General features: G+C 44.5%; 2 protein-coding genes and 1 pseudogene across 3 annotated transcripts; all 3 read right to left on the reverse strand.

The window, feature by feature from the left end:
- Positions 1-9,415: 9,415 nt before the first annotated feature.
- On the reverse strand, positions 9,416-13,152 carry C16H19orf53 (chromosome 16 C19orf53 homolog). The gene is made up of 3 exons (XM_033173938.1): positions 13,004-13,152; positions 11,337-11,392; positions 9,416-10,245 (listed from the first exon to the last, which is right to left on the reverse strand). The coding sequence occupies exons 1-3, from the start codon at positions 13,104-13,106 to the stop codon at positions 10,105-10,107; spliced, it is 300 nt and encodes a 99-aa protein (XP_033029829.1). The 5' UTR covers positions 13,107-13,152; the 3' UTR covers positions 9,416-10,104.
- Positions 13,153-16,566: 3,414 nt separating this feature from the next.
- Positions 16,567-17,220, reverse strand: LOC117061233 (annotated as a pseudogene).
- An 854-nt stretch (positions 17,221-18,074) lies between these two features.
- On the reverse strand, positions 18,075-27,884 carry CCDC130 (coiled-coil domain containing 130). 2 transcript variants are annotated; one of them, XM_033173937.1, is made up of 10 exons: positions 27,811-27,884; positions 26,383-26,419; positions 25,471-25,524; positions 23,916-23,998; positions 23,617-23,672; positions 22,701-22,761; positions 21,373-21,515; positions 21,104-21,276; positions 20,177-20,315; positions 18,075-18,767 (listed from the first exon to the last, which is right to left on the reverse strand). In XM_033173937.1, exons 2-10 carry the CDS (start codon positions 26,383-26,385, stop codon positions 18,358-18,360), a joined length of 1,122 nt encoding a protein of 373 aa, XP_033029828.1. In that variant the 5' UTR covers positions 26,386-26,419; positions 27,811-27,884; the 3' UTR covers positions 18,075-18,357. The 2 variants fall into 2 exon arrangements, with proteins under 2 accessions (XP_033029828.1, XP_033029827.1); XM_033173936.1 differs by lacking the exon at positions 27,811-27,884 and adding an exon at positions 27,500-27,600 and having other exon boundaries at positions 18,358-18,767.

A 27,884-nucleotide genomic window follows, 5' to 3' on the forward strand; every position in this document is an offset into this window, starting at 1 on the left:
CGGAGGCGGCCCGGGCCTGGCCCGCTCAGTCGGCCGTTCCTCCTTCTCCGCTGGCGTCGGCGGCGTCGGATGCGGCCCCTTTAAGGAGCTCCCACAACAATGAGCTCGGCGGCCGCGGCCTCGCCGGTCCTCCCTTTTCAACCTGCTCGCCTCCCATTGGGTGGCCGGCGAGGGAGAGACCTGCGAGGATTGGGCGAGCTCGGCTGCCGCTCAAGGAGGAAACAATGCACGCCCCCATGTCCTGGGGTTTAAATAAATATTAAAAAAAGGAAAGAAAGGAAAGTGGGAGGGGAGGGCCGTCTGGGGGGAAAAGGTGTCAATCAAAGGTCGAGAGTCCCACCCAGCCAATCAGGCAAGGCGGGGGCGGCCTTAGTCCTTCCGATGGGGTTCTATGTGGGCGTGGCCTGCGCTGCGAGCCTTCCATTCACAACATTCTGGAGCCGGCTGGGAATGGCAACAATGTGGCGAGCCGCGCATTCCAAGCCGGGAAGGGGCCGCCTCCGCCGTCCGTCACTCCCCGGGGGCTCATCGCCGCCGCGCCCTCGCCTTCCTCACCACCGGACTCGAGGGAGGCGGGGGGAGCCGAGCTGCTCTGCTGCGAGCCACCTTCATTCACAAAATGACCAGGAAGAAAAGTCGTTTCCAATGCGAAAGCGTAAGGAGCAAACTTTTAAACTAGGCCTGTTGTGGAAGAATTCAGCCCCCCATCCTCTGGGGCTAAAGGAGCAGGAGTCAGACATCAAGGGTTTCCTCCACCCCAACCCCCCTCATATAACCGGGGGGGGGTGTGTGGCGGCGGGATCTTAATCACATTAACTGAATCATTTTCGCTTTTTAAATACAGCAACAGGACAATTCCAGGTAGCATCCCGTTTCAGTATCCGCTCCAAGAATGCACACACGTCACCATTTCGTCAAACACTTTTGCAGAAAAGCTGCCAGTCTCCAGACTTGCCATATAGCTTGGACATTCTTAAAACGACACTTGAAAGAAAATGGCTTGGGGATATTGAATCTCCCCCTGAATAAGCACTACTAAGTATTACTTGGGGGGGGGGCGGGGAATAAGGCAATATAAAGGACTATAACAGGATCTAATAATGATAGCCACAACATTAATGGTCCTGTCACCTGCTCATCTCATTGGGAGCGATGCCAAACCGCCATCTACAAGGGACAAACAGGCCAGCAAAAGAATAATGGACACAAATCTGACATCAAAAGGGTCAATATTCAACAACCAGCGGGAGAACATTTCAACCTCCTACAATACTCTTTTACAGACCTTTGTCCTTCTTGGACAAAAGGACTTCAAAGGGAATCCTTAGTGTGAAACTGATGAGTTGCAACTTGACAAGAAGTTAAGTTCAATCACCTGTGGTCTGATTCAACATAACGGGTTTTCAACCTCACTACAGGTGTCAATTAGCTTACAAATGCCAGGATGTCTGCTATCTTCAACACTGCTTTGTGAATGGTTGCTGTAATTATCAGTGTTCCCCCCCCTTTTGTTTTTGCATTTCATTTCCCCCTTAATTCATTTCTTTTGTGTGTGTGTTTCTCTACGTCCATATACTTGCCAACACTTCGTGCATATGATAAAATGGACTTTAGTCCATAAAGGTTGATGCCATAATAAATTAGTTTAACCTTCATGTTTTGGAGCAGCTAACATGGTTATAACTCTGGTAAATATTATACAGCACTTTATGTCAAAGGTGAAATTTGAACCAGAGACTACCTTGTTCACAGCACATGTAAAAAAGGCTAAGAGATCATAATGCAACCATCCAGAGATCACAACTTTGGAAAGGCAATAGTTAATAGTTGGAACTGCGCAGAATTTATACTAATACCAGTCACCTCAAGTCAGGGACCTTGCAACATAACCTTCACAAGATTCCTAATTTATGTTTCTCCTCCCCTCCTTGGAGGGGATAGGGCAGGACTTCCCAGACTTGAGTCCCCAGCTGTTGTTGGGCTACAACTCCCAGCATCCCTAGCTAACAGGACCAGTGGTCAGGGATGATGTGGATTGTAGTCTAAGAACAGCTGGAGACCCAAGTTTGGGAAACTCTGGTCTAGGGGCTTCAGGTTGCTCCTTGTCCTGCAAATTGAAAACAGATGATTGCACTAGAGGTTTCTCATCCAAAATCTCTTCCACTAAACTCTTGAACTTTATGTGCATTTATTTACACAGATTGAATGTATACAAACACCAGCAAGGATGGAGCAACATGATGCTGCACACTGAATTTGATAACTGCATCATTTATAGTGCAGACTCAGAAGTTAAGTCCAACTGTGCACACTGGGGGTTTGACCTGTCTGGTATGTTAGGATTGCAGCCTAAGGCAACTAGTCTCCTGCTCATTTAATAATCAGAAAGTTCTCCTTAGAAACTATGCAAGAGCTCCTGTCCTTTTCTGCAGGGCTTGCCCAGGAAAACTTCCTGATGGATTGTGCCCCGTGGGTCAGACATTTCGAACTCTACTAGCCTTCACAGCACCCTTGGCTTACAGAGCTTACCCTTGGCTTATCTGGTGTAATCAAGCCTGTTCTACAGAAACCAAGCATGATGAAGGGCAAAGCATTTCAGCACATGGGCAGTGGAAAAGCTGGCTTCCAGGAACATTCCTACTAGTCATAAGATGGATTGCAGCATGGAAACCTAATAGGGCTCATTCCTCCAAAGACAACCCAATGAAGTAATCAGGGCTATGTGTCATCATGCCAGATTGATACTGTACTATTCTGCCTCGTTTGAAATAAGAGTGCAATTCTGGCAAGAATGCCCTGAAGGTGAAATGGTTTGGGGTGAGCAACTTCATAGAAATCTGGCATGTGCCACACCAGGAACCAAGCCACATATGAGGGCATCATACTGTCATCAGTTCAGATTGTGGGTGAGGACTGTCCTGTGTCTGGGTGCTCTTCTCTGTAGAAAAACGAAACAAAATCTCCCTGCAAACTATGTGGCAGCATTAAAAAAAAATGTGATCAGCACCAGCTGCTGAAGTGGTAAAATCTGTCTGTTTGCATGAAGATCCTTGAGCTCATTAGGAAATGTGGGGTACCAATGTAAGAAAAAGAGTACACACAAATATACATTATTTAATAAATGTAAAAAAAAACCCAACGAGGATAATAAATGAATTGGGTGCTTCAAATATAATATCAGGTGCATAATCTGATCAAAATTATATACTTTAAGATGCAAATAACACTTGATTTCAGTGATAGAGGTGAGCAATTAAATATCTTCCACAAAAACAAATGGGATTTGGAAGTCCTTCCATTGGGCTGCGTCGTACCCTAAGATTAGAGACACAAGGTTCTGACTGTAGTACTTGATATTCTTAGTATATTTTAGTTATGACATAGTGAGCAGAATGTTCAACTAAAATGTTAACTGAACAAACAGAGGGGCCAAATCTTTATCAGTTGTGGGTAAAGTTCAATCAGTTGGGTTATGAGCAAAAGGTCCACTTGTTCATCTTTTCAAACCTGCTTTGGTTCCAATATGCTACTTTCATCACATGGAAGATGGAGCAAGCTTGTTTTTGTCTGCTCCAGAGATTAGGACCAATGGATTCAAATTACAAGAAAGGAGATTCGGGGAAAACGTTCTGACATTAGGAAGAACTTTCTGACAGTAAGAGTTGTTTGACAGTGGAATGGGTTCCTTCAGGAGGTGGTGGGCTCTCCTTCATTGGAGGTTTTTAAGCAGAGGTTGGATGGACACCTGTCAAGGATTCTTTAGCTGTGATTCCTGCATTGCCAGAGCTTGGACCAGATGACCCTTGGGGTCCCTTCCAGCTCTTCAATTCTATGATCTCTGTAAACTACTGTTCTTACTCCAACAGTGACCTCTCCTGGTCACCATAGAGCAGGCACGTCCAACAGGTAGATCGTGATCTACCAGTAGATCACTGGACGTCTGCGGTAGATCACTGGTAGATCACTGACTCCCCCAAAGAAGCTCAACAAGTTTGTCTCCCCTAAGAAAATCTCAACATTTTTGCCCTGTACCCCTAAAAAACTGGGCTTTCCTCCTCCCAAAAAAACCTCAACAAATTTGACCTGAACCCCCCAAAACGGAGTAGATCACTGCCAGTTTTTAACTCTGGGAGTAGATCACAGTCTTTTGGGAGTTGGCCACCCCTGCCATAGAGGAAAGCCTCCCAATTATCAATCGCAGCTAAAGGGATTCATTTCCAAACTCTGTGCCACAGGATCACGCAGGAACGCAAGAAGAGATAAAACAGACTCAAAGTCAAAGCCCCTGTGAGTCAAAGTAGCCATTCACAGACAAGGCTGCCCACTGTGACACTGGATGACACAGTGCTCTGACCTTGGCTCTTTCCATTGAGCCCATGCTCAAGGTGGGTAATTCTGCCCCGTCTCTGCATACACACCACCAGAGAAAATTTTAAATTACCTGCGTTCAGAGAAGGCTCCTTGCTCTGGCTCCGCCTCCGTCCAATCAGGGATAGGAGGGAATATCCCAAATAGTGACTCATGCGGAAGCACATCAGGTGAGGTTTATGAGAAACAATTAATTCTTACTCCTCCTGAACTCCTGCACTTGTGTGACGCATTATAGCTCAGTGAAAGAGTAAATGCTATGCCTGCAGGTTCCATGCTCAGTTCCCCCCCCCCAATTAATTTATCTGTTTAAATTTTAGAATATTCATTTAAACAACCTTAAAATATCAATGACTTCCCTTCTTCATTTTCCATGGTTCATTTTGCATAACATAAATCCCTGCATATTTTACATAAACTAAACCATTCAGTATTCCATTATTACATCCATCAAAACTTATTTACACTGTTGAATTTATCTTAATGCTGCCAACATTTTCAAGTGTACACAATTCCCCCCATATATTCAATAAACATTTTCCAATCTTCTTTAAACGTATGTTCTTCTTGTTCTCTTATTCTATATGTTAGGTCCGCAAGCTGCGCACATTCCATCAGTTTAAGTTGCCATTCTTCTTTAGATGGGACCTCACTCATTTTCCATTTTGGAGCTAAAAAAAACACGGGCCACAGTAGTAGCATACATAAATAACTTTTTTGGACACCTGGGAATTTCCGTCTGAATTATCCCCAACCAAAAGGATTCTGGATTTTTTGGGAAAGTACTTTAAAACATTCCCCCCCCCCATTCATTATGAATTATTTCCCAATACTCTTTTACCCCTTTACAGGTCCACCACATATGAAAGAACGTTCCCTCAGCCTCGTTGCATCTCCAGCACTTGCTGATTCAGTCTTATACATCTTAGCAAGTCTACTTGGAGCGAAATACAATCTGTAAATCCTTTTCCGGTAGTTATCCTTCAGTGAATAACATGCTGTAAACTTCAGATCGCTCTTCCAAAGTTTTTCCAGGCGCAGTTCCTGGTGCCTCATTAAGAGGCTCTCAGTACTCTGCTGAAACCCTGTGAAGCAAGGCAGAGAACCTGTTTCCCTCCAGGTATGGTTGCACTAAAAATCCCATCACCCCTGACATCTGGGCATGCTAGTAGGGCTGATGGGAGATGGAGGCCAACATCGTGAGCCACAGGTTCTGTCACTGCTGCAGAACCACTTCCAGTCAGAGTAGACAATAGATGGACAAACAGTCTGACGTGGCATAAGGTAGCTTTCTAAGCAGGCCATTAATTTTATTTTTTTAACTTCAGTTACTAGAAGTTTTGGGAACTCTGGTTTAGTGATGTCAACTTTCACCCCACCAAACCCATTGCCTGTGAATTTCTCTGCAGGGTTAAGGTTTGGCAGGACTTCTTTAATATTTCAGACTCCCATTGCCCAGTTCAGGAGTGCGGGCACACACACACATACATACATACAGTATACCCCATATGGAAAGGGTACAAACCTGCTTTGTGATGTACCCTGCAGTGTTTGCTCAGCATGCTTTTACCAAAGAATGAGGAAAGAATGAGGAGCAATGAAATAACTAAGAATGTATTTGAGAGCAGATATAAGAGATAGTATGGGGTTGTAAGCATTCATACTAATTGTAGTTCAAGCAAAGGGGTTTGTCAGGAACATGGTTTGCGAAGATTAAACAGGGGAAACCCTGTTTTTCTGTTTTTTTTTTCTTTTTTCCCTTCTATTTCCTGTTCCCTTTTTCTTTTTTCTCTCTCTCTTTTTCTTTTTTTCTTCTTCTTTTCCTTTCTTGCCGTTTTTCTTTACAGTGATTGCTATGGGATACTGTAATTGGTTATAGTGCGAGAGTAAGACACAGACAACTATAATATTATTGTAAATAATTTTATTGGCACTGAAAGGTTCTCTGTGCATATTTGTCGTTTGATGTATCTGAAATTCTGGAATTTTGTTTTTGGAAAATTTAAACTATGCAAATAAAAAAAAAATTTTTTTTAAGTGTTTGCTCAGCATGCAGCGTGGGAGACCCAGCCAACCCTCCCACTGGGGCATTTTCCCTTTCTTAGGTGCACATACTCTACCACTAACAGAGGCACCAAGGGCCCAGAGGGAAGCCAACATTCAGTTACCACTGCATCCCTCCAGAAACGATGCCACCAGCTCCTTTTGAAGTCTCAAGTCTTTCTTTTAAAAAATCCTTGCAGCTTTGTTTACTAGACTTATGTACCTGTTTCATCTATCTATCTGCTCCCCAAAACTGGCCATAATGAGCCTCAAAAGGGGGGGGGGTCATTCCTCAATCTCAGGGAAACAAAAAACTTTTAACTTAGACACTTCCTCTCTCCTTGATGGGATTTGACCAGGCCATGGCTTCCCAATAGGAGGCAAGGCAGTTTTGAAATGGGAGCACTGAACTTGGAGCATGTCCCATTGGGAGATTCCCACACTCTTGCTTTTGGCACCTCAGTCAAAAGTGAGGACAAACCCTGTATCATATTGCATTGATCTTAACCCTCTTTCTTCTACCAAGTAAGATTTGAAAGAAGATAAGGATTTTTAAAAGAAATTTGTGTTGTTTTTATGTGTTGGTGTATTGTGTTATGTATGGGATGTGGGTATTTGTATTGGGTTTAATTTGGAAAATCTAATAAATTCTTTTGAATACAGAATACAAGTTCCACCTGTCAACAAAGGACCAGTTCAGAAGAGATGCTGTACAGCTTGAGAGGTGAAGGCGCATTGAATCTGCTCAGGGGTACCCTACCCTCCACCCCACCCCCAACACCATTACAAATGCGGTTGAGATTGTTGTCAACATGCGGACAATGTCTCTACAAAAGCTGGCTTTTGTTGTGTTGCATTTCCTTCCTTGTTCAGTAATCCCCTCCTCTCTGTCTTGTTAATGCTCTTTTAGTCATTACGTTTGGTGCGTGTGCCTTAATTGAACAGGAGTACAGATAATCCAAAAGGGACACGGGTGGCACTGTGGTCTAAACCGGCTTGCTGATCAGAAGGTTGGTGGTTCGAATCCCCGCGAAGGGGTGAGTTGCTGTTGTTTGGTCCCAGCTCCTGCCCACCTAGCAGTTTGAAAGCACGCCAAGTGCAAGTAGATAAATAGGTACTGCTCCAGTGGGAAGGTAAACGGCGTTTCCGTGCGCTGCTCTGGTTCGCCAGAAGCGGCTTAGTCATGCTGGCCACATGACCCGGAAGCTGTCTGTGGACAAACGCCAGCTCCCTCGGCCTATAGAGCGAGATGAGTGCCGCAACCCCAGAGTTGTCTGCGACTGGACCTAATGGTCAGGGGTACCTTTATCCTTACCTATAATCCACTGGATGGGGTGTTAGGTGCAGAAGTCCACTTCCTGACAATCTCAACATGACTGCCAATATATTTATAGTGCATAATCCTGTCCCTCAACAGGGTTCTCTGGGCAGCTAACAATGGAACTTATTTTTTATTAATAAAAAATAAATATGTTTGAAAGCAAGCAATACCTGCAGAAATCTCAGAAGCCCAAAGAAGATTCTATGTCAGATTTCTATTGGTTGGGAGTGGGGTTTAAGTTAGGGCTGCCATATGTCCAGATTTTCCTGGACATTACTGGAATTTGAAAGGCGGAATTGACATCTGGGGGGAATTTCTGAAATGTGGTGCCTTTTCCTGGATCTTAGGCAAGTCAAGTTTGTTTGTGTTTTTGTACATGCTCAACAACTTTCGGGTTTGCCTAAGAAAAGCTCAACAATTTTGAGTCCTTCCTAAAAAATGCTCAACAACTTGCAGGGTGTCCTGGTTTTTACTGTTTGAAATATGGCAACTCTAGTTTAAGTGCCCTGCACAGTTCCTTGTCTATCCTAAAAGACCCGCACAACCAGAATAAATTATGCAAAAACTGCAGAATAAATTATTCAAAATAAGAGAAATCATACAAATTTGCTTAGTATGCATAATTTATACATGTTGCAGAATCCAGCTTCTCTTGTTATGCACTTGAGAATTCACAATTTTTTTCTGATTAGATCTTTTAAATATGCATTTTACATTTTAGCACATTTAATAAAGCATGTTGCCATCAGGTGTCCACACATTTTGCCTAGTCTAGGTGGCAAATCTTAAAATTTGTGGTTGCAAGTATCCTGCCCCTCACCCAAAGAACAGTGCCTGGTCCCAGATCGTGGGCTGCATCTCCAAAATGCTCCCCGGTGACCTTGGGCCAGTCATTGCCTTGCAGCCTAACCTACCTCAAAGGCGAAACAAAATAGAAAATTCTTTTCAGTAGCACCTTAGAGACCAACTGTGTTTGTTCTTGGTATGAGCAGTGTGCATGCACACGAAAGCCCATACCAAGAACAAACACAGTTGGTCTCTAAGGTGCTACTGAAAAGAATTTTCTATTTTGTTTCGACTATGGCAGACCAACACAGCTACCCACCTGTAACTACCTCACAGGGCTGCTGTGGCAATGAAATGAGGAGGGGGAGCTCCAGGTACACCACTGAGAGCTCATTGGAGGAAAAGGAGGGATATGCAATAAATACAATAAATGCAATACATGATAAAGTGGTTGTGTTTAGCCAGATCGTGCCCTCTGTGTTTACTAACTTTTTGCCTCCACTCCAGGGCATTTCCAAGTAAATCTTTCATCCCTGTACAACTGACAAAACTGCAAGATGAAATGCTCTGAGTTAAGAATGCACTTCTTAGATAATATATTTATTAAATGTGCAGTGGAGATACTATGGTAATAAACAAACACCTGCAGTTGTTACAGGAACAGGGATTTCAACTTTTAAAATATACTTTAGATTTGGGATTCCTGGTTTTATGTTATCTCCCAGCATATCTTCTTGTGGAAGGATATGAGCAAGCCACAATGAACCTTCTGGGTTCCAAAAGCAATCATCACAGATTATTTCAGAAGCTTTGCAAAAGGGACAAGGAAGGTTGAAATGGGCAGCAATTACAGACCCTCAGAAGGCAGCAGAAAGGGGACAGATGACAGAAGAGATCCTCAAACCACAACACACACGTGAGTAAATCACACTTGTTTCCAGGAACAGCTAAAAACCTCAAAGCTCTGTTGGGAATTTCTGCTTCTTCAAACGGGGTGGATCAAGTGTCATGCAGACATTCAAGCCCTATAGAAAACAGTGGATTGAGATTCATCCTAGCCTGCTGGGTCCTGCCCAACAATCACATACTGGACTCCCATGTTTGCAAAGACACCCCCATGTGTAAATACCAATGTTATATAGGTGTCATATGTGCCATGTCTGTAGAGCCACATGAACACATGAAGTCCAACGTGTCTGATTCTGATAACTTGATGCTGCTGAAACACCAATGGGCAACAGCTCCAGTCGATCCTACAAACTCTACCCAGTCCAGGCTAGCTTTGAAAGAATGGCTTCCACTGAAGACGTTAATGAGAAGACGAGTCCAAATATAAAACAGGGGAAATGCTGGGACTTGAACCAAAATTACATACAATAGAGCTGAAAAACAAAGCCCATCTCTTCACTTAGGCACAGAACAGCCCACCCGGTTTCTCGTGTTAAGGAAGGTTTCACCACCAACTGAAATGCTGCTACATTATTAATCTGTAGGCTCATCCAACACTACAAGGTGGGTGTCATGGGTACAGTCGTCTAGCCGTATATGGCTGCTCTCCGCCACCCACTCAGGTAGACAGGTCATAGCTAAGACTTGCTGGAGTGGCCTGGCTCTTTTGCGGTGTCCACTTTGGGGGCCTTCAGCACACTCAGTTTCTTGGGTAGTTTAGCGCTGGCCTTCATCACCACTTCGTGCTCAATCTTCTTACGGATGCCCACCTCCAGGTTCTGCAGAGAAAGAGGTTTATATGATGACAACTAAGCAGCTATGCACCTGAAATGTCCCAATGTTATGGTGTGCCATTGAGGTTTGCTTATGGGAGGGGGGTATAAGGTATTTCCGTTTTTTTTAGGGAATTGATATACTACCCTTGATCAGATATGACCCCAGGCTAGTTTACAATAAAAGCAAACCATACAATCCACATGAAATAACGATCAAAAACATCCTAATGAAAAAAAAGTAGGGTGAGTTTGAACATACGTAGAAGGCCTAGGAGAATAAAAAAAAGGTTTTGGCTGGAGTCTAAAACATAAAGCTCTCCCCATGGTCACCACCAACCTCACTCATGACAGAAAGTATTGGTAGATGGCGGGTCAATGTGGGAATGGGCATTCCTTTAGATGCCCATAAGAGCCAAGGGACTTAAAAGTCAGTGCTTGTGCCTTCAATTAGGCTCATAAACAAATAATAATAATAATAATAATAATAATAATAATAATAATAATAATAACAATAATTTATTTATACCACCCTGCCCATCTGGCTGAGTTTCCCCAGGCACTCTGGGCGGCTCCCAATCAAGTATTAAAAACAACACAGCATTAAATATGTATTGTATTAAATATGTATTAAAAACGTCCTTAAACAGGGCTGCCTTCAGATGTCTTTTAAAAATAGGATAGTTGCTTATTTCCTTGACATCTGATGGGAGGGCGTTCCACAGGGCGGGCGCCACTACCAAGAAGGCCCTCTGTCTGAGAACCAGAGAACTTTTTAAAATTCAGATGAGCCATCTCAGCTAAAAGCACAGCAGCTGAATCTGTGCTAGCTATAGTTTCTAAACTGTCTCCAAGGGCAACACCAAGTGCAATGCATTGCAGGAGTCTAACCGAGAAGCTACTTCAGCACAGAGCATGGTGGCCAGGCTACACATTGTGTCTTAGGTTAAGCCAGTGGAAAAGTGCTCCGTGCCACTGAAGACAATTGATGATTGGCCCGTGGGTTGAAAACATGGGCCCACATAGCACAAGCCTTGTGGTCACTGCCGTTGCTGCTCCCTGTCAGTTTGGCAGGGAGGAGGGTGGGATCACCTCACCTTTTTCAGTTTCTGCTGCTGGATCACCCGGGCCTTCTTGGGAGCAATAATGCGGCCTAGGAGAGGAACCCAACACAAAGGAAATAAATTCTCTTTCACTTCCACACTGCTACATCTACTAGGCAGAAGCTGTGCAGGATATACAGATATGCAGAAAAGAATTTGCCTACCAAATATCATTGTCTCTTACTAGATGGGAAACCTTCTCTTGGGCTAATTTGTATGTAACCCACTATTACTACTCAAAATATTTAAAGTACATAATTTGTAAAATAATAATAATAATAATAATAATAATAATAATGCAGAAGCTGTTTCAGGAGAGTTACAAAGATCATGCACAGCTGCACTGGACAGTGTGTTTGTTGCTCTACTCTGGAGACTCACCTGGAAATTGCCACAGGCACAGAATGCTGCAGCCAGAGTTCTGTATGCAGAGTCTGGCATGCCGAGTGCCACCTGACGGCATGGTCCTGTCAGTGGTAGAAATTGCTCTCCTTGCTGTCATTTGTAGGGTGCTTCCAACATTTGTTAAAAACACCTCTTTATTGAGGTTTTCCCTGACTCAACTGTGTTTCTTACATCTGCAGCAGTTGCTTTTTAAATAATATGATTTTAATGTATCTTGCTATGTTGCAAATTGTGTTGGGATTTTTAAAAAAAATGGCAAGCAGTTTAGAAATGCATTTAAATAAATAAATCCCCACTCGGCCTTATTTGCCCATCCAATTTACAGTGGTACCTCGGGTTAAGAACTTAATTTGTTCTGGAGGTCCATTCTTAACCTGAAACTGTTCTTAACCTGAGGTACACTTTAGCTAATGGGGCCTCCCGCTGCTGCCGTTGCGCCGCAGCATGATTTCTGTTCTCATCCTGCAGTAAAGTCCTTACTGGGTTAGCAGAGTCTGTAACCTGAAGCGTCTGTAACCCGAGGTACCACTGTATTTCATTTACACCCCACCTTTCCTCCGGCGAGCTCCCTGCGCTCTGCATGATCCCCTCTTTCTTTGCGCACATCCTTTCAGCCTCACAACCTGTGTGGTGGAGAGGCAGCCCAAGGTCATAGAATCATAGAGTTGGAAGAGACCACAAGGGCCATCCAGTCCAACCCCCTGCCAAGCAGGTCAGCGGCTGAGTTCTCATGTCTGTGGGAATTCGAACCTGGGTCTCCTCAAAGTCCAGCGCCCTTAACTGCTATGACTGCGAACCCACCACCCAGTCAAGTCACATGGCTCCCCACCGCACGCAAAGAATCCAGGGAACTGTAGTTTGCTAAAGTTTATTTCCATTGTAGCCCTGAGAGGCAAACCACAGTACTCAGGATTCTTTGGGGTAAGCGACCTGCTTTTTACGCATGGCGCGCGCGTAACACGGGAACACGGAGGGCGCTTTGACACCGGCTTCGTGGATCACGAATAAAGAAAATAAGGGGGGGGGACCCTCCTAATTTGGTTTTAAGTCGCTTGGGATTGCCTTGGGCAAGAGAAAGCGACTAAATTTTTAAAATAAAGAATAATAATTATTCCTCATCGCGTGCTTGGAGAGGAGAGGTTCTTTTTTCGCGCACCCGGAATTCTTCCGAGCACGCACCAAAGTCTCCGGAACCGGAGGCAAAGTTGCGAGCAAAGCCGGCGCCCGGGAGGCCTCCGTCCGTCCCTCGGCCCTACCTCCTTTGCGAGGCCCCCGGGCCGCCGCCGCCACCGCCGCCTTCGCTTTCTTCCCCGCGGAAGCCGCCTTGCGCGCCTGGAACTTGCGTTTCCCCTGAGCCATCGCTGTCGGCCGCCCTGCCTTGCCTGCCCGGCTTACTTCCACGCGCCCTGGCAGATGGAGTGAGGACTCGAATCCGGAACTGCAGGCGCTGCTGCCGGGATGTGAAAGGGCTCGAGCGGCGCGCGACCCGGAAAAGGCCGGCAGGGCGCGCGCCTCCTCATGCGCAGGCAGCGAGGGGAAGGCGTCTACGCAGGTTGCTCTTTTCATGAAAATAGGCCAGCTTTTTGGCAGGATCCTGGCTCAAGCCACAAACCATATTATTATTATTATTATTATTATTATTATTATTATTATTATTATTATTATTATTATTATTATTTCATAAAGTGAAAATCCGGAGCTTTTATTTTTTGCAAAATCTCAAAATAAAAATTCGCCAAAATTGGCAGACTTACGACATTCCAGGTGTATGGCAACCCTATATACCCCACCTTTTACCCTGGCAGGTATTCAAGGCAGCTTACAGATAAGATAGGAGCAGTTAAAAACATTTAAGGCGCAAATGCATTAATTAAAAGCCAATTAAACATTAGTAGAATTAGAACTATATATAAAAGATCTATTACATTAAGATCATATAGATGATTACAATAAAAACGGAACGGCACGGCACCAGCCTAAAAGTGAACATATTGCATGGTGGTTGTTTTAGTTCTATATAATTTGCACCCTTGCCAAAATTATTTCCGCTGCTCAGCTATTAAACATACAAGCTGGCCTCCTTTCCATCTAGCCATCTGGGTGTGCAGCATGTAGCTTGAGAGGGCTGGATGGATAGAGAGGCCTTTGGTTGATTTGGTTGGGATTTTTTTTTGGGGGGGGTAGTTACTGGGTTGTTTTTATTTTGATTATATATTTTGTGGTTTTATATTCTGATTTTCTGTGAACCGCCCTGAGACCTCCGGGTATAGGGCGGTATATAAATTTTTATTATTATTATTATTATTATTATTATTATTATTATTACACCATAGCCTTTTCCACAAGCGAAAAATCTTAAGAGCTTTCCAAACTGCGTGTCATGACAAACGCTCCCCATGCTCCTCCCGAAGATAAAAAGGGGTTAGTTTAACCTCAGGAAAACTGAATTACTGTGTCGCAGAATGATGCATGTCTAAAATGTGTGTCACCAACATGAAAAGTTTTGAAAACTGATCTAAGTGGATGGAGCAAATGGTTCTAGATACAGTATTTGACAACAAAAAAGATTGTTTTTTTCTAAATTGTACGCGATGTTGCTTAATGTGGATTATGGATCCATGGACGCTCTTTAAAAATATGTGAACTAGAATTTGGAATAAAATTTGGAAATCACAACCCTTAAAATCTGTTTCCAGTTTTCTTAGGAAAATCTCCTTAACATTGCTACACAGATGGTATCACACTCCTTTGCAAATGTCAAAAATGCTTTCTTCCCAAGCACCTAATTGTTGGAGGGGCTGCAATACATTTGGTACATATCAGTCATGGTGGGAAGGACAGTTGGTGCACAATTTTTGGAATTTAATTTTCACAGAAATGATAAATATTATTGGAGAAACTATTGTTTGTTGTCCAAAATTAATATTACTCAATATTTTTTATGATACCAATGAGGACGTGTTATCAAAATAATTGGTCTCTTGAGTTGCACAACTGCAACTCAGTGGAGAACAGCCCAAAATCCTACACTGGCAGCGCTCACCGTGGAATACAGCTACAATGGAGACTATTACACACAATTTGAGATTATGACAAGGAATAAAACCTCCAGACATTTGCATGATTTGGCTTTTTAAAATTATATATACAGCAGAACCATCATTTTTGAAGACAACCCTCGTCACAAGCCTGGCAAATCTGGAGCTATGCTTGATCTGATCACATTGATAGTCTTTACTTGGATTTTGTTTTTAACCCATGTGCAGCTGCACTCATTCTATGTGACTATTGCATAGTTGTGTTGTTATAATTGTTGTGTTTTATATACATTATAAAAAGGAATATCAGAATTCGTTACCAAAAAACCACACACGAGTTACTTTACCAACTTTAAAGAGACTAGAATTAAGCCACTAGAGGTTGGGGAAGGTTCTAATGTTGTGTTTATAGGTTTAATTCAATTTTGATAAATGCTATGCTTAATAAGAAGACTCCCTAGAAAAGACCCTGATGTTGGGAAAGATGGAGGGCACAAGGAGAAGGGGACGACAGAGGACGAGATGGTTGGACAGTGTTCTCGAAGCTACTAACATGAGTTTGGCCAAACTGCGAGAGGCAGTGAAGGATAGGCGTGCCTGGCGTGCTCTGGTCCATGGGGTCACGAAGAGTCGGACACGACTGAACGACTGAATAACAACAACAACAATGCTTAATAAATTGATTTGGTCTTTTCTTCTGTTGTGCTGTACCCCAAAGTTCAGGATGGGGTAGGGAAAAAATAAATTCCACTTGCTTCCATCCTGTAACTATTCCCTATCTTTAATAAATACCTTTAATGTGGTTTTTGACTCAGCCTCAAATAGCAGTCACTTTAATACAGTGATTGCTGTTTGAAGCTGAGTCAAAAACCACATTAAATAATGGTTGGTGGTTGATTTTGTGGCACAACCAGTTGCTCCCACAGCCAAGGCCTAGGATGCCTCCTCAGCTCGTCTATGTTGATCTTGTATCCATGCATATCGAAACATGTTAAGCTATGGGTTTGGAATCTGCAGGACTGTTGTCTCATTATGTATCATGAAGTTTGGCTTCTGTTATGTAATCCAGAGCACCATGGCTCTTAAATTTTAAACAAAGCAAAAGGTACATGTTTCTTACCTCCAAGATAAGGAATTTAAATCAGAAGTTTTGTGCTGACATCAGGCCATGCCTCTGCTCACATTCTCCTATGTGTGGAAGCACATATTTTAACTTTGGGTGTTATTCACATTGCTACTTCCTCCTTTATGTATGGAACAACAGCCACCCTACTAGCCCAGAGATGGAAAGAAGACAAGGTCCCTACCAGAGAGGAATGGCAAACCAAGCTGATGGACTATGCTGAAATGACAAAACTGTCTGGAAAACTCAAAAACCAAGAGGACAAAAACTTCATAAAATGGGTGGAAATTGTAAGTTATTTAGGAGACCACTGTAAGCAGATGGCAACATTGGCAGGATTTTAATTTCACTTGTAGTGTAATCATTACCATGGATAATATGGATTGATATAAGTTAGAATTTTGAAGAATATGCAGTTTTAAATGTTTAATGTGTGACCCCATTGGGGGGGGAGTTGTGAGATTCAGAGGAATCTGTATATTTGGATTGTTATAACTTTGTACTTGTAAAATCAAATAAAAATGATTTCACATTGCTACTTACTCCACATCCAGTGCATTCCCACTGCTTATTTTTGAAGCCGCATTCACACAAAGCTAGTAGCCACAATCCATTTTTTTAAAAGAAAAAAAAAAATTTACACTACGCAATCTTGACTACAAATTTTACTGTTTTTCTAAAGCGATGAGAGGATTCAGCTGCTGCTCTTCAAAGTGAGCTTGTCAAACAGGTACTCCCCTGAGCCATTCTGGGGCAGTCCCAGGCGCCTCAGGTTTGTGAGGTGGTCTCCCAGCTGCTTGATGACCTTCACCTCTTCCTCCAGGAACTCAGACTCCAGGAAGTCACACAGATGAGGGTCTCCATTCTTTGTTGCCAGGAACTTGTGCAGATCCAGCAAGGCCTGTTTCACCTTTTTCTCCAGCTGCAGGGCAGACTGCAGGGCATCCAGGCTGTTGCCCCACTCATCCTTCTCTGGCTTCTTGAGGTCCTTCAGCAAGATGCGCCCCCCCCCTTTCTTGTTCTGGTATTTCAGGAACTTTGTCTGCATGCTCCCACTTTTCTTCAGACTGCTCCTTCAGAAACTTGGCCATGTGACACAAGGCAACATCATCCCAGTCAAAGTGGTAGGACATGGACAGATAAACATAGCTAGCATACAGCTCCAAGTTCACCAGCTGGTTCAAGGTAGCTTCACAGTCAGCATGGAAGTTCTGGCACACCTGAGAAGACATCTCTGCGTCCTAGCAAAATAAACTGAGACTAAACAACACTACAAGCCCTACGCTGCTGTTTCTGTCGCCACAATCCATATTTTATCTCAAACCAGCTTCAGTTAGAAAGCTGGGTTGTGGAGTTAACAGATGAACACGCAAGTGCAGATGACAGCATAACGAACAGGAGTTCCAGGAGGGATGCAGGGATGGGGAAACAGAAGAGGCGGTGATGCATGTTGCAGACATTCCTACCCCTATCTGAGTGCATTTCAAGCCACTAATGTGAATGTAACCTTTGTGGGCAGATTGGGAGTTCCTACAAGTGTGGACAAGGAGTTTGGATTGTTGACCCATTTCACCAGATGTCCCATTTCTAGCACAGCTAGAAACACATGGTCTTCCCAACAGCAAATATCTATCTTGGTTTCCAAATACGTGTCTACTGCAGGAGTCCTTGATCTTTTCGGGCCTGGGACATATTCGGAAAATCAGGTACCCCAAAATACCCATTTGACTGAAAAGTTGACAATGTTCAACCCCCCCCCCCCCAATAGCAGGAAGGCAACCCCTCTGAAGAGCAAAAGAAAAGAAACTCATCATTCAAAATGAATGGGAGGTGTCTACAGGTACCATGTGTAGAATCTCAGTTTTAGAAATGAGTTCAAAAGGCTTTTATGCTTTACATGTATACAAAGATGCCTGATTTCAGCTTCTTTCCTTTCCCTGCAAACCCAGGTTGGTGACCTCTGCATTCAACCAATTGATAGCTGAGTCAGAAGAGCACAAGATTCGTAATCTCAGGGTCATGTGTTCAAGCCCCATGTTGGGCAAAAGAGTCCTGCACTGCAGGGGGGGTTGGACTAGATGAGCCTCACAGTCCCTTCCAACTCTACAGTTCTATGTTTCTATGTGTGCAGCTGTCAAGACTTTGGTCAGGACAAAAGAGGCAGGGTTATAGGGATAGCTGTGTTTATTTTGTGGTATGTTGGACAAAACAAGGAAGGGGTCATGCTTAAATAACCAGGGACACAGGTGCAAATAGCTCAAGGAAAGGCAGCAAAATGAAACTCCCAAGGGCGCGCGCGCGCGCACACACACACACACACACACACACCCCTATTCAGACATTCAACTGATGGGCATAACAACTGCACAGTCTTTTGTTGGTTTGGGTGGGGATGACAATTTGTACATCAGGTCCAGTCACATTCTATCCCAGAGCCACAAAACTCTGTTCACAGTTCAGCTTCAGGATCAGATGCAGAATCAGAATAATCTGCAACAAGAGAGGTAGCAAAATGGGATAGGGGGCTTCCTTCAGCCTTTTGGGAGCCCACTTCAGGCCCTGTGAGAGAGTCAAGCGACACTTTCCTCACTGCACTTTCCTGGTCCTGCCTGTTAACGCAGGATGTGGGATCTGAAGCCTCACTCTCCTCCTCGGCTGAAGCTTGTTCCCTATCCCTGGATTTCCGACGCACAACACCCAGGTCGTTCATCGCTACGGGTAGCTTGCCAGCTGGGGATTTCCCCGAGAGTGCCAGCTTTTTCAGGGTGTCATTGGCTTTGGGGCTCGAGACCTGGGCAGATGAAAACCATGGGCGGTCAACGATCTCACTGCGTTTCTGCTTCTGTTTATCTTCATAAGCTGGATGGAGAGGGGAGAGAATGGGGTCACCATTACCATTTTTGTTTTTATTTCAAATTATATTTTATTAAATTTTATAGAACATACAAGAAACCAAGTTAAAAAGGGGTGGGAACTTAGTACAAATTAAGACACTGCATTGCAAAAAAGCAAGCGAAAAACAAGATGCATATAACCAACTGAACTGCATGCTGCATAATAATGATGTCATGGATGCTTTAGCTGAGATTCCTGCATTTCAGGGGGTTGGACTAGATGACCCTTGGTGTCCCTTCCAATTCTATGATTATATGAATAATTTGTCCTCTGTGTAAGCCAGCCTCTCCATTGAGAAACCTGTTGATTGGGGGAAAGAACAAACTGGCAAAGTCCCATTTATGTACAATAGAAAAGGGAACCCAGCAGTCAAAATTGTCTCTCTGGGACAATCTGCATCAACTTCAGATAATGCCACATTGCACGCTGTCAAGCCAACATTTCAACATCAAATCACCTGCCGTTTTCCACTGAAAAGCAATTTCCATGCGAGCTGCCGCCAACAGGAATATTATAAGGGGACTATTACTTAACTTAAAATGGTACTGTGTGCATTGCAACAGGAATATCGGAAGCTGTGTTACACCAAATCAGATTATTGGTCCATCTAGCTGAGGACCAGGGGGGGGGGGCTTTCCCACCAACTGCAACTTGATCCTGTTTTTTAACTAAGAGATCCTGGGGGTGGGGAAATGAACCTTGGACGTCTTGCACGTTGAGCATGTGCTCTACCACTGAGCTGGCACCTCAGCATCCTCTCCAATGCTACAGGGGATTTTGAAGCATAAAATAATCTGGTGCAGCTATAATGTCTTGACAGCCCAGTGCCTGCACCATTATGAGCAACAGTATTGTGGCCCCCAGTTCAGCGGTTCTCTAACCAGGATCTAGGAGTCGCCGGGGAGCAGGGAAGGGTGGATGTCTGACAACTACAGCAGTTGTGGGGCGATGGCAGGTGAGACAAAGTCTGCACATGTGAAAAACAAACGTAAATTATACAATGCACACGACATCACTGTCTCTTGTTTTAGTACATAACGAATACTGTAGCCTAGCTTGATTGTGAGGGTTTGCCAGTCGTTTCTTTTGAAACCTTAGTCAAAGAATCAATCAGGAAAGGAGTCGGATGGTTTGTGCGGCAAGACTTGGAGCTCTAAGGGCTTTGGGGGGGAAGGGATGTGCAAGGACACAAGTGGGGCAGCAATGTGAGCCTTCTCCTTGAATCCCGGTTTCAACAGGAGGCCATCTGTTTTGTGCTGCCAACAACCATCTTGGGCCTTTGCACAGCACACTTCAGGCTGGAGAAGCCCTACCCTTCCTCCTTGCATCTTCCAGCCCTCCAAAAAAATCCCAACAGCTAAGGCTTCACGTACAGCCAAGGCTCTGGTACTTGAGCAGCGCCGCCAGATGGCGGTCTTCGTCAGACTCTCTCACAAGCGGGATGCTCAGGCTTGCTTTTGACTGCAGGGCGAGATCTTTCTTCTCCTCCTCTTGCAGGACTTTCTTTTCTTCCTATGGGATAGGAAAGGGAGACACAGAGACAAAAAAGGGAGAATCCACATCAGAAAGGAGTTTGGGGAGGGGCAAAACTAAAACACAGGCCAAGGACTAGCAAGACAGGAATAAATATTTTTAAATGCACTGCATCCAGTTGTCTTGGAGATTAGTTAATAAAAAACATAAAAATAGGGATACAAACTTGAATTCAGCCGTATAAATATCCTCCTGCCTGGTTGTCAGTAATCAATAAAAAGTAACTCTAGGATACCAAACAGGGAAGCTTTATGGAAGTTCATTCTACAATACAAATTGCATTTCTCCATTGAATAATTCTTGTTCTGCCTATGCTTATTGGATTTGGTATTGCTTACATTAAAAATAATTAAAAAAGAAACCCAAATGTCCATAAAGATAGCACACTAAAATGCAAATGACTAAGATAAGCATGCAATTCTATACATGTCTACTCAGAAGTAAGTCCCACCCAGTTCAATGGAGCTTACTCCTGAGTAAGTGTGTGTTGCATCACAGGTTGAATCCATTCATTTTTTTATGGGACTTTTTATTATGAAACAATATGCACTTTTATTTAAATTAAATCAATTAATTAGTTGAAAGGCACGTGGTTAAACCTCATTGTGGCTGACAGTCCTAAGTAAATGTATTACTAGGAACACAGTTGAAATCTCACCCTGCCTTCATTTGTTCAGGGCCATGGAGAAATTTGTTCTAGGGCCACGAAGAGGAACCTTCCCACCTCCCACCTAATAATTATTATTATTACTTCAACATCTGCTTACCCTGAATTTCCGGCGAAGGCGGCTGTTGAGCGCAAAGTCATCTTTCCAGGCGCTCTGAGCCTCTTGGATGTTCTGCAGGGTGGGGAGGGCTCGCTGTAGCTTGCTCTGATCCTTTGAGCCATGCTCCAACCGATACATGGCATCTGTCTCCAGCTTCTGCTTCTCCTCATGGGCTGAGAGGCAGATACAAACATTAGGCCTGGCCAGGCCAGGCTGGATGAATCCTCAAGCACCCCAACAGCAGGATGGGCATAGCTCTCTAGGCTCACCTGTGGCCACTATCTGCTCATTCGCTTCCACATCCCAGCGCTCTTCCTTGCGCCGGGCACCGCTGACGATGACATAATCACAGTTGGCTGGGTCTGTCTGCATCTCAATGTGGTTGGGGCAAAGATGACATTTCATACGGAACCTACAAGGCAAGTTCAGCAAGAAGGGATGGTGAGGGGGATACCAGATGTTGTGGCCATGAATGGAAGACGTTCAGAAAAAAAGGCCTCCTACTGTCACATAGAACCCTATACTGACCTTCCACATTTTCCCCTACAATCCCTGTATCCCTGTAGGGGGACTTAAGATCTGTAAGGTGGTTGGTCCCTGCAACACATGAGGCAACTCCGTTTTCTGGTTCTGCAGTGTTTTAGAGCAGTGTTTTTCAACCTTTTTTGGGCAAGGGCACACTTGTTTTATGAAAAAAATCACGAGGCACACCACCATTAGAAAATGTTAAAAAAATTAACTCTGTGCCTATATTGACTATATATAAAGTAATTCTCTTGAATAGGAATCAAATAAACACAATTTTTCCCACGGCACACCAGGCAACATCTCGCAGCACACTAGTGTGCCACGGAACAGTGGTTGAAAAACACTGTTTTAGAGGGTGAAAAGCATGCCTCTTTCAAAAGGCCAATGGCTGCTGAGCAGAGCTAAGCAGCTGATTCTATTGTGTCTGATTATGATTATTAAATTTATTTTTATTGTTTGTGGGTTTATTGGAAGCCATGGTACAGATAAGTAAGTCCCTTGCTGTGGTTGTGTTTATTTTTTCATGGCTACAAGCAGGAAGCAGAAGACGACTGAGCCGGGCACCCAGCTAAACGGATAGTGCCACAGAGTTTCTGGTCTCGCCCCATGGCTAGCAGACTTGGACTAATCAGAATGGGTGCAGAGGAGGGCAACAAGGACAATCAGCATTATGGGAAAGAAGTCCACATGAAGAAATGTTGATGCAGCTAATTACACAGTGGTAGTGTGGACTCTGCCTCACTTGGATGTTTTCTAGCAGGACAACCACTCTGGATTTCTTCCACCAACAGGGGGTTGGACCTACAGGAAAAGTGGACCCTCCACTCTACGATTCACACGCCAAAAGCAAGCATGTGCAGTTACACAAATCAGAAAGTTCGCAGAGCATGCTGTTTTTCTTGATCTTCCACTGAAAGTGGAGGTGGGAAATGTGGGTGCAGATTACCTAAACACCAGCCAGTTGCCTCTTCCCTTTGCCAGACCTGAACTTCCACTTGATGCGCACACTGCCCAACTCGTCCTGGCCAAGAGCACCAGTAAAGACAACAAAAGCCCTCACAACACCCACCTGTAAATAGGGGTTGTGTAGTAGTTGCCAACCTTCTTCTTCTCAGCATTGTAGCGAACACCTGCAGCCAGCAGAGGGAAGAGTAGAATTTGTGCATTCCTGCCTCGGATTTCCTGATCACTCAACCCCACCCTGGAATCTTATAATTACCACAAAGACTGATTTATTCATTTTAAACATTTATGAATGGAAAGCCTTTACCTTAATTACCAAAATGGCAGGACAACACTAGGACAATGAAAGTGTCCCAGATATTTTGACTTCCAGAATCCCTAACCCCCGTTTTATTTACTAGACTAGGAGCTGAGAGCTTGTGGCACTCCAATTGTCCAATTCTCATCATAATTGACCATCGGCCATCCTGGCTGAGGCTGATGGCAGTCTACACATAGTCTAACGACACACAGGTCACAGGTTCTCCATCCCTGATCTATGTGTAAGCTGTAGGGGCACATAATCAGAATGCAGCTTCTGTTCCCGCTTCCAGGACTTCTAGCTCCTTATTTTATCTATTAGACCCATCACTCCCATCTTCTCAGTGCTGAGAACAGACTCCAGGAGATATAAAATCCACTATCTCTTATTCTAACTAGCAACAGTTGACCTTATGACTCCTACTGGCCTCCTGGTGTGCAACCCTTCCTTCTCAGGTTTCTTCCTGACCTACCCTGAAGCACTATTCCCCAAGAGGTGAGAAGTACTCAATCACACCTAGCAGCAAAAAAGCAAGACAAAACAGGAGGCTTTCAGAAATACCAAATGGAGATCCAACAAACAAGGTTCCTCTTTGCTGTACATAGCTCTTGCCGCAAAATTCCACTGCTTTCAAACAAGCCCCTCTCACCACATTCAAGCTCCTATGAGCTGTCTATGTATCTAAGGGATGGCCTCAACACCAGCCACCTTCCACACTTACCCATGCCAATGTGGTTCTGGCAGCCGTCACACCAGATATTATAAGGCATCTCAAACCTAGGAAAGAAAGCAAGCCAAGGGACATTCACTATAGGCAGCATAGGCATCCGACTGCTTCAGCTAGCAGGAAAGCAAGCCCTGTTTGATATCCACATGCAACTTGGCTAGCATAGAGCTGGTCCTCCCCTGATGTGCAGGCCCCAGAGAGTTTCCTATGCCCCCCTACAAAGAGCACCACATAATAAGGACTCAACTCCAAGGTGCCCTGGCATGCTAAGGATTGCATCTAAGTGTCCTTACCTGATGATGAGGATACCTTGGGAGAGTTTACGGGCTCTTTCCCGTAGCGGATGGCTGTTGCGGTACTTATTAAGGGAGCCATGCTGCAAAAAATGAGAAGAGAAGGTGCTCAACTTGTTATATACAAAGTCCAGTGTCAGTCATGACTCTATAGCCTTCATCCAATGACAATTTATGTACCCCTATGACGTTGTCCATTCCAGGGAAAACCAGGATTTTTTAAACTGACCTGCACCTAGGCAGGAATAACCAGATGCACAAATACAAGATGTGAAAAGGATATAGGGGTCTTGGCAGACCACAAGCGTAACATGAGTCAACAGTGTGGTGTGCAGGTCAAGGGAAGTAACAGTACCACTCTATTCTGCTTTGGTCAAACCACATCTGGAATAACGTATCAAGTTCTGGATGCCACAAAAAGGCTGGAAATCAAGCCTTATGAGGAAAGGTTGAGGGAGTTGGGGATGTTTAGCCTGGAAAAAATGAGACTGAGAGGAGATATGAAAGCCATCTTCAAATATCTAAAGGGCTGTCACATGGAAGATGAAACAAGCTTGTTTTCTCCTGCTCCGGAGGGTAGGACACAAGCCAATGGCTTCACATTACAAGTGTAACCCCAAAAAATATCTGTTTGATTTGGAAGTCCCTTTCCCATTGGGCATCCACAGACATACAGCTTTAAATTCTGCTTACTCAGTTTCTAGACGAGTGACACAGCAGGATACTCAAGACATGTGACTTAACTTGAAGATGTTTTTCACTCTCTACTATGTTGTCTTGTACACAATATGCCAAGAAAGAAAACATATGGGAAATTGCCAGCTTGTGTCAGGAAAGCTGATGATGTGGACAAGATTTCAGTTTTTAATTTCTGGTCAAAACGGTCAAATTTGCTGTTTGAGCTCAGAAACGTAGGAAATAATTTGCCAAGGTTCAAGTGGATGATTGTCAGGCGAATGGGCCTGTTCTAGGATTAATTATCACTTTCGTAAGGTCTTTTATCACATTTTATTTTTATCCTTTGTTCTTATTCAAGTTTCCCATTTGTCAATAGAAAAATAACTGCAGAAATCTAATTGCTTTTTAAGAAATACATTCTTCAGTTTACAATGAACATATTACTGCCATCTCAATGCTTATTAATGAAGCAGGCAAGAGCAGTAAATTACATTGGGTTATATCATATCTAGAGTAGACATGGTGTGGGGAACAGGATCTCCAGTGAGGCCAGATCTCCTGAACATGTGAGATCCTTAATCACTCGCACATGCAGACAAGACCACTCAATGGAGGCAGGTCCACTCAGTGAAGGCAGGACCCAGAAAACCTGGCTTGCAGACTTGTGCCTGTTTCAGCTCAGTAAAACCCTTCCAGGCAATTCAAAAAATGATTCCTTGCTATAACCACTAGGTACACAAACCCCCTCCCCATGGAACTTATTTTGCCAAAGTCCAACATTCATTATTTCCTTGCAACACAGAAAACAAAAATGCACACAGTCAGCACAAAACTTGAAGCACTGACCTCCCCTTGGAACCCTCAATTGCTCTCTTACCTTGGCTGGATCAAAATCAGGTGGGTAATACTTATTGACTCCTTTTCTTTCCCCCTGTAAATAACCAATGACAGCGTTAGACTCCTGTCGCTCAGTAACACCTCAAGCAATTAAATGTGTATGAAAACTCTGCAAACACAAGCAAGTTTTTTTCGCAGCGGCTGCAGGAGGGGGGGATGCAGGTGTTTTGAAGCGGACCCTGTATACTAGTTTTGCCTGCTTGCTTCCTCCTAGCCCAGAGCACAGGTCCCCTTCTGCTCAGCTCAAGGGGTCACTTATGGGAAGGTGGCCATCAGGTAAGAGTCACAGCATGGCCAAAGTTCCAATAAGCAAAGCAGTTGGCTCAATTATTCCCCACACTGCAGAAGAACACAAAGAGAACTCTGTCCTTTGTCAAAGTCTCTTTGGACCAGCACCCTGCTGACCAACCAGATGCCTATGGGGATGCATGGGGTTCCACAAGTCATGCAGGTGGGATTAAGAAATCTGGTAAGAAGTAGCAGATTGATGAGACTACAGGGCAAGAAAAGCATTCACTCTCATTGGATGCTTGGCAGGAGGATGGATTTCCAGGCTGACGTTGTGGGAAACATTAATTTGAGCACCTTTGTACATTTTGTTCAAACAAAATAATTGGCCTTTTTTTTGTTAAAAACCAAACAACCACAACAGCACCAGTCCCAGGAGCACACATGGCCATACATAAATTTGTAGTCAGGTCAGCCTCCTACAGAAGCGTGTTTGTGTGAGCTGGTGTCTCTATGGGAGGCTAGATACATACTGCTGAAAAGCACACAACTGCAGCATGATGCATCTCATGAAAATGCTGTGCTTACCCTGTTGAATTTCAAGCACTGTGTTTGGTGGGGGGACAACCTTGTGGGTGTGCTACAAAACACCCCATGTACTCACCATGATGAAAGAAGTCTAGCTGAAAGGCTGGAATGGCCTAAGAGAAGAGCAGGAGAAAGTTATTCCTAGGATATTCCCAGAGAGGGGGAGCACAAGCAACATCACTCTTTGGAGTGCCCAAAGCAGCAGCCACCTACTCTCAAGCTCCAGCACCTGCTTGTGATGCAACTTATGCCATATAATGCACAGAAACAGCAGGAAGTCACAGCCTCTGAAAGCAGGGCTAGAGAAACCTGGCTTCTGTCAAAGGGCACATTTCCTCCTGGGTACTATTGGGGGCGCATGCCAGCATGGGGTGGGGCCAGATCCCAAAGTGGGCAGGGTACCCTCTTTGTTCTCTCTAACACCCCATTTCCTCCATGCCCAGTAGTAACAGTGTGCCTCTGAGTGTGTGCAAAGTGCCTTTCTCTGCTAAGCACTTCTAGGCCACATTCTTCTTGGCCTGGCAATGTGCTGAAACACTGAAATACATCTCGAGCGGGCATATTATGCTGCTTCGAGGGTGGCTGGGATTCCTCTTTCTCCTTCTTTTTCTAAACCATCAAGCGGTATATAAAACGTTAGGAAATAGACCCAACGCAGAGACATGCAGAGAGATACGGGTCCTGCCCAATATGTTTTGGCACCTGAGGCCGACCACAAAAGGGCGCCCCCTTCCCTACCAGGGAAGAAGGGGTCGAGGGAAGATCTCTGGGAACACAATAGGGCAGGGGTGGCCAACTCCCAAGAGACTGCGATCTACTTACAGAGTTAAAAACTGGCAGTGATCTACCCACTTTTGGGGGGTTCAGGTCAAAGTTATTGAGCTTTATTGGGGGGGAGGAAGGCCTGTTTTTTAGGCATTCAGATCAAAGTTGTTGTTGGGCTTTTTTAGAGAGAAGGAAAGCCCCATTTTCAGGGGGTGCAGGGCAAAAAGAGAGAGCTATTTTAAGGGGAGCCAAAGTTGTTGAGCTTCTCTGGGGGGAGCCAGTGATCTACCAGTGATCTACCACAGACATCCAGTGATCTACCGGTAGATCACGATCTACCTGTTGGACGTACCTGCAATAGGGAATAAAGATCTGCATCGGGGATCTGCTGCCCCTGGGGATCCTGCCGCCTGAGGCCGTCGCCTCACCTTGCCTCAGGGGTGGGCCGGCTCTGTCAGGACCTCACTCAAAGGGCCTGCCAACTGGTGAGGGGGGGTCCCCCCACTTTCACCCACACGCCCGTTTCTGTGCCACCTATGTTTTTAATCTGGTTTTATCTACAAGCCGCCTCGAGTCCCAGCCAGGAAAAAAGGCGGGGGTAAAAATAACCGAATAAATAATTAATAATAATAATAATAATAATAATAATGGTATCTGCCGCCCCGTGCCCGGCCCTTCTCCGGCGCTCCCTGAGGCTCTGGGGCGCCGGGGAAAGCGGGGGGCCGAACCCCCCACCAACCTCGCCGTCGCTCCGGCTTCCTTCTCCCGCCGCCTGCTCCGCCTCCTCCGGGCTGCCTCATCAGCGCGCGACTG

Source organism: Lacerta agilis, chromosome 16 (genome assembly GCF_009819535.1).
Source record: "Lacerta agilis isolate rLacAgi1 chromosome 16, rLacAgi1.pri, whole genome shotgun sequence".
In the NCBI taxonomy this organism is placed as follows: Eukaryota; Metazoa; Chordata; class Lepidosauria; order Squamata; family Lacertidae; genus Lacerta; species Lacerta agilis.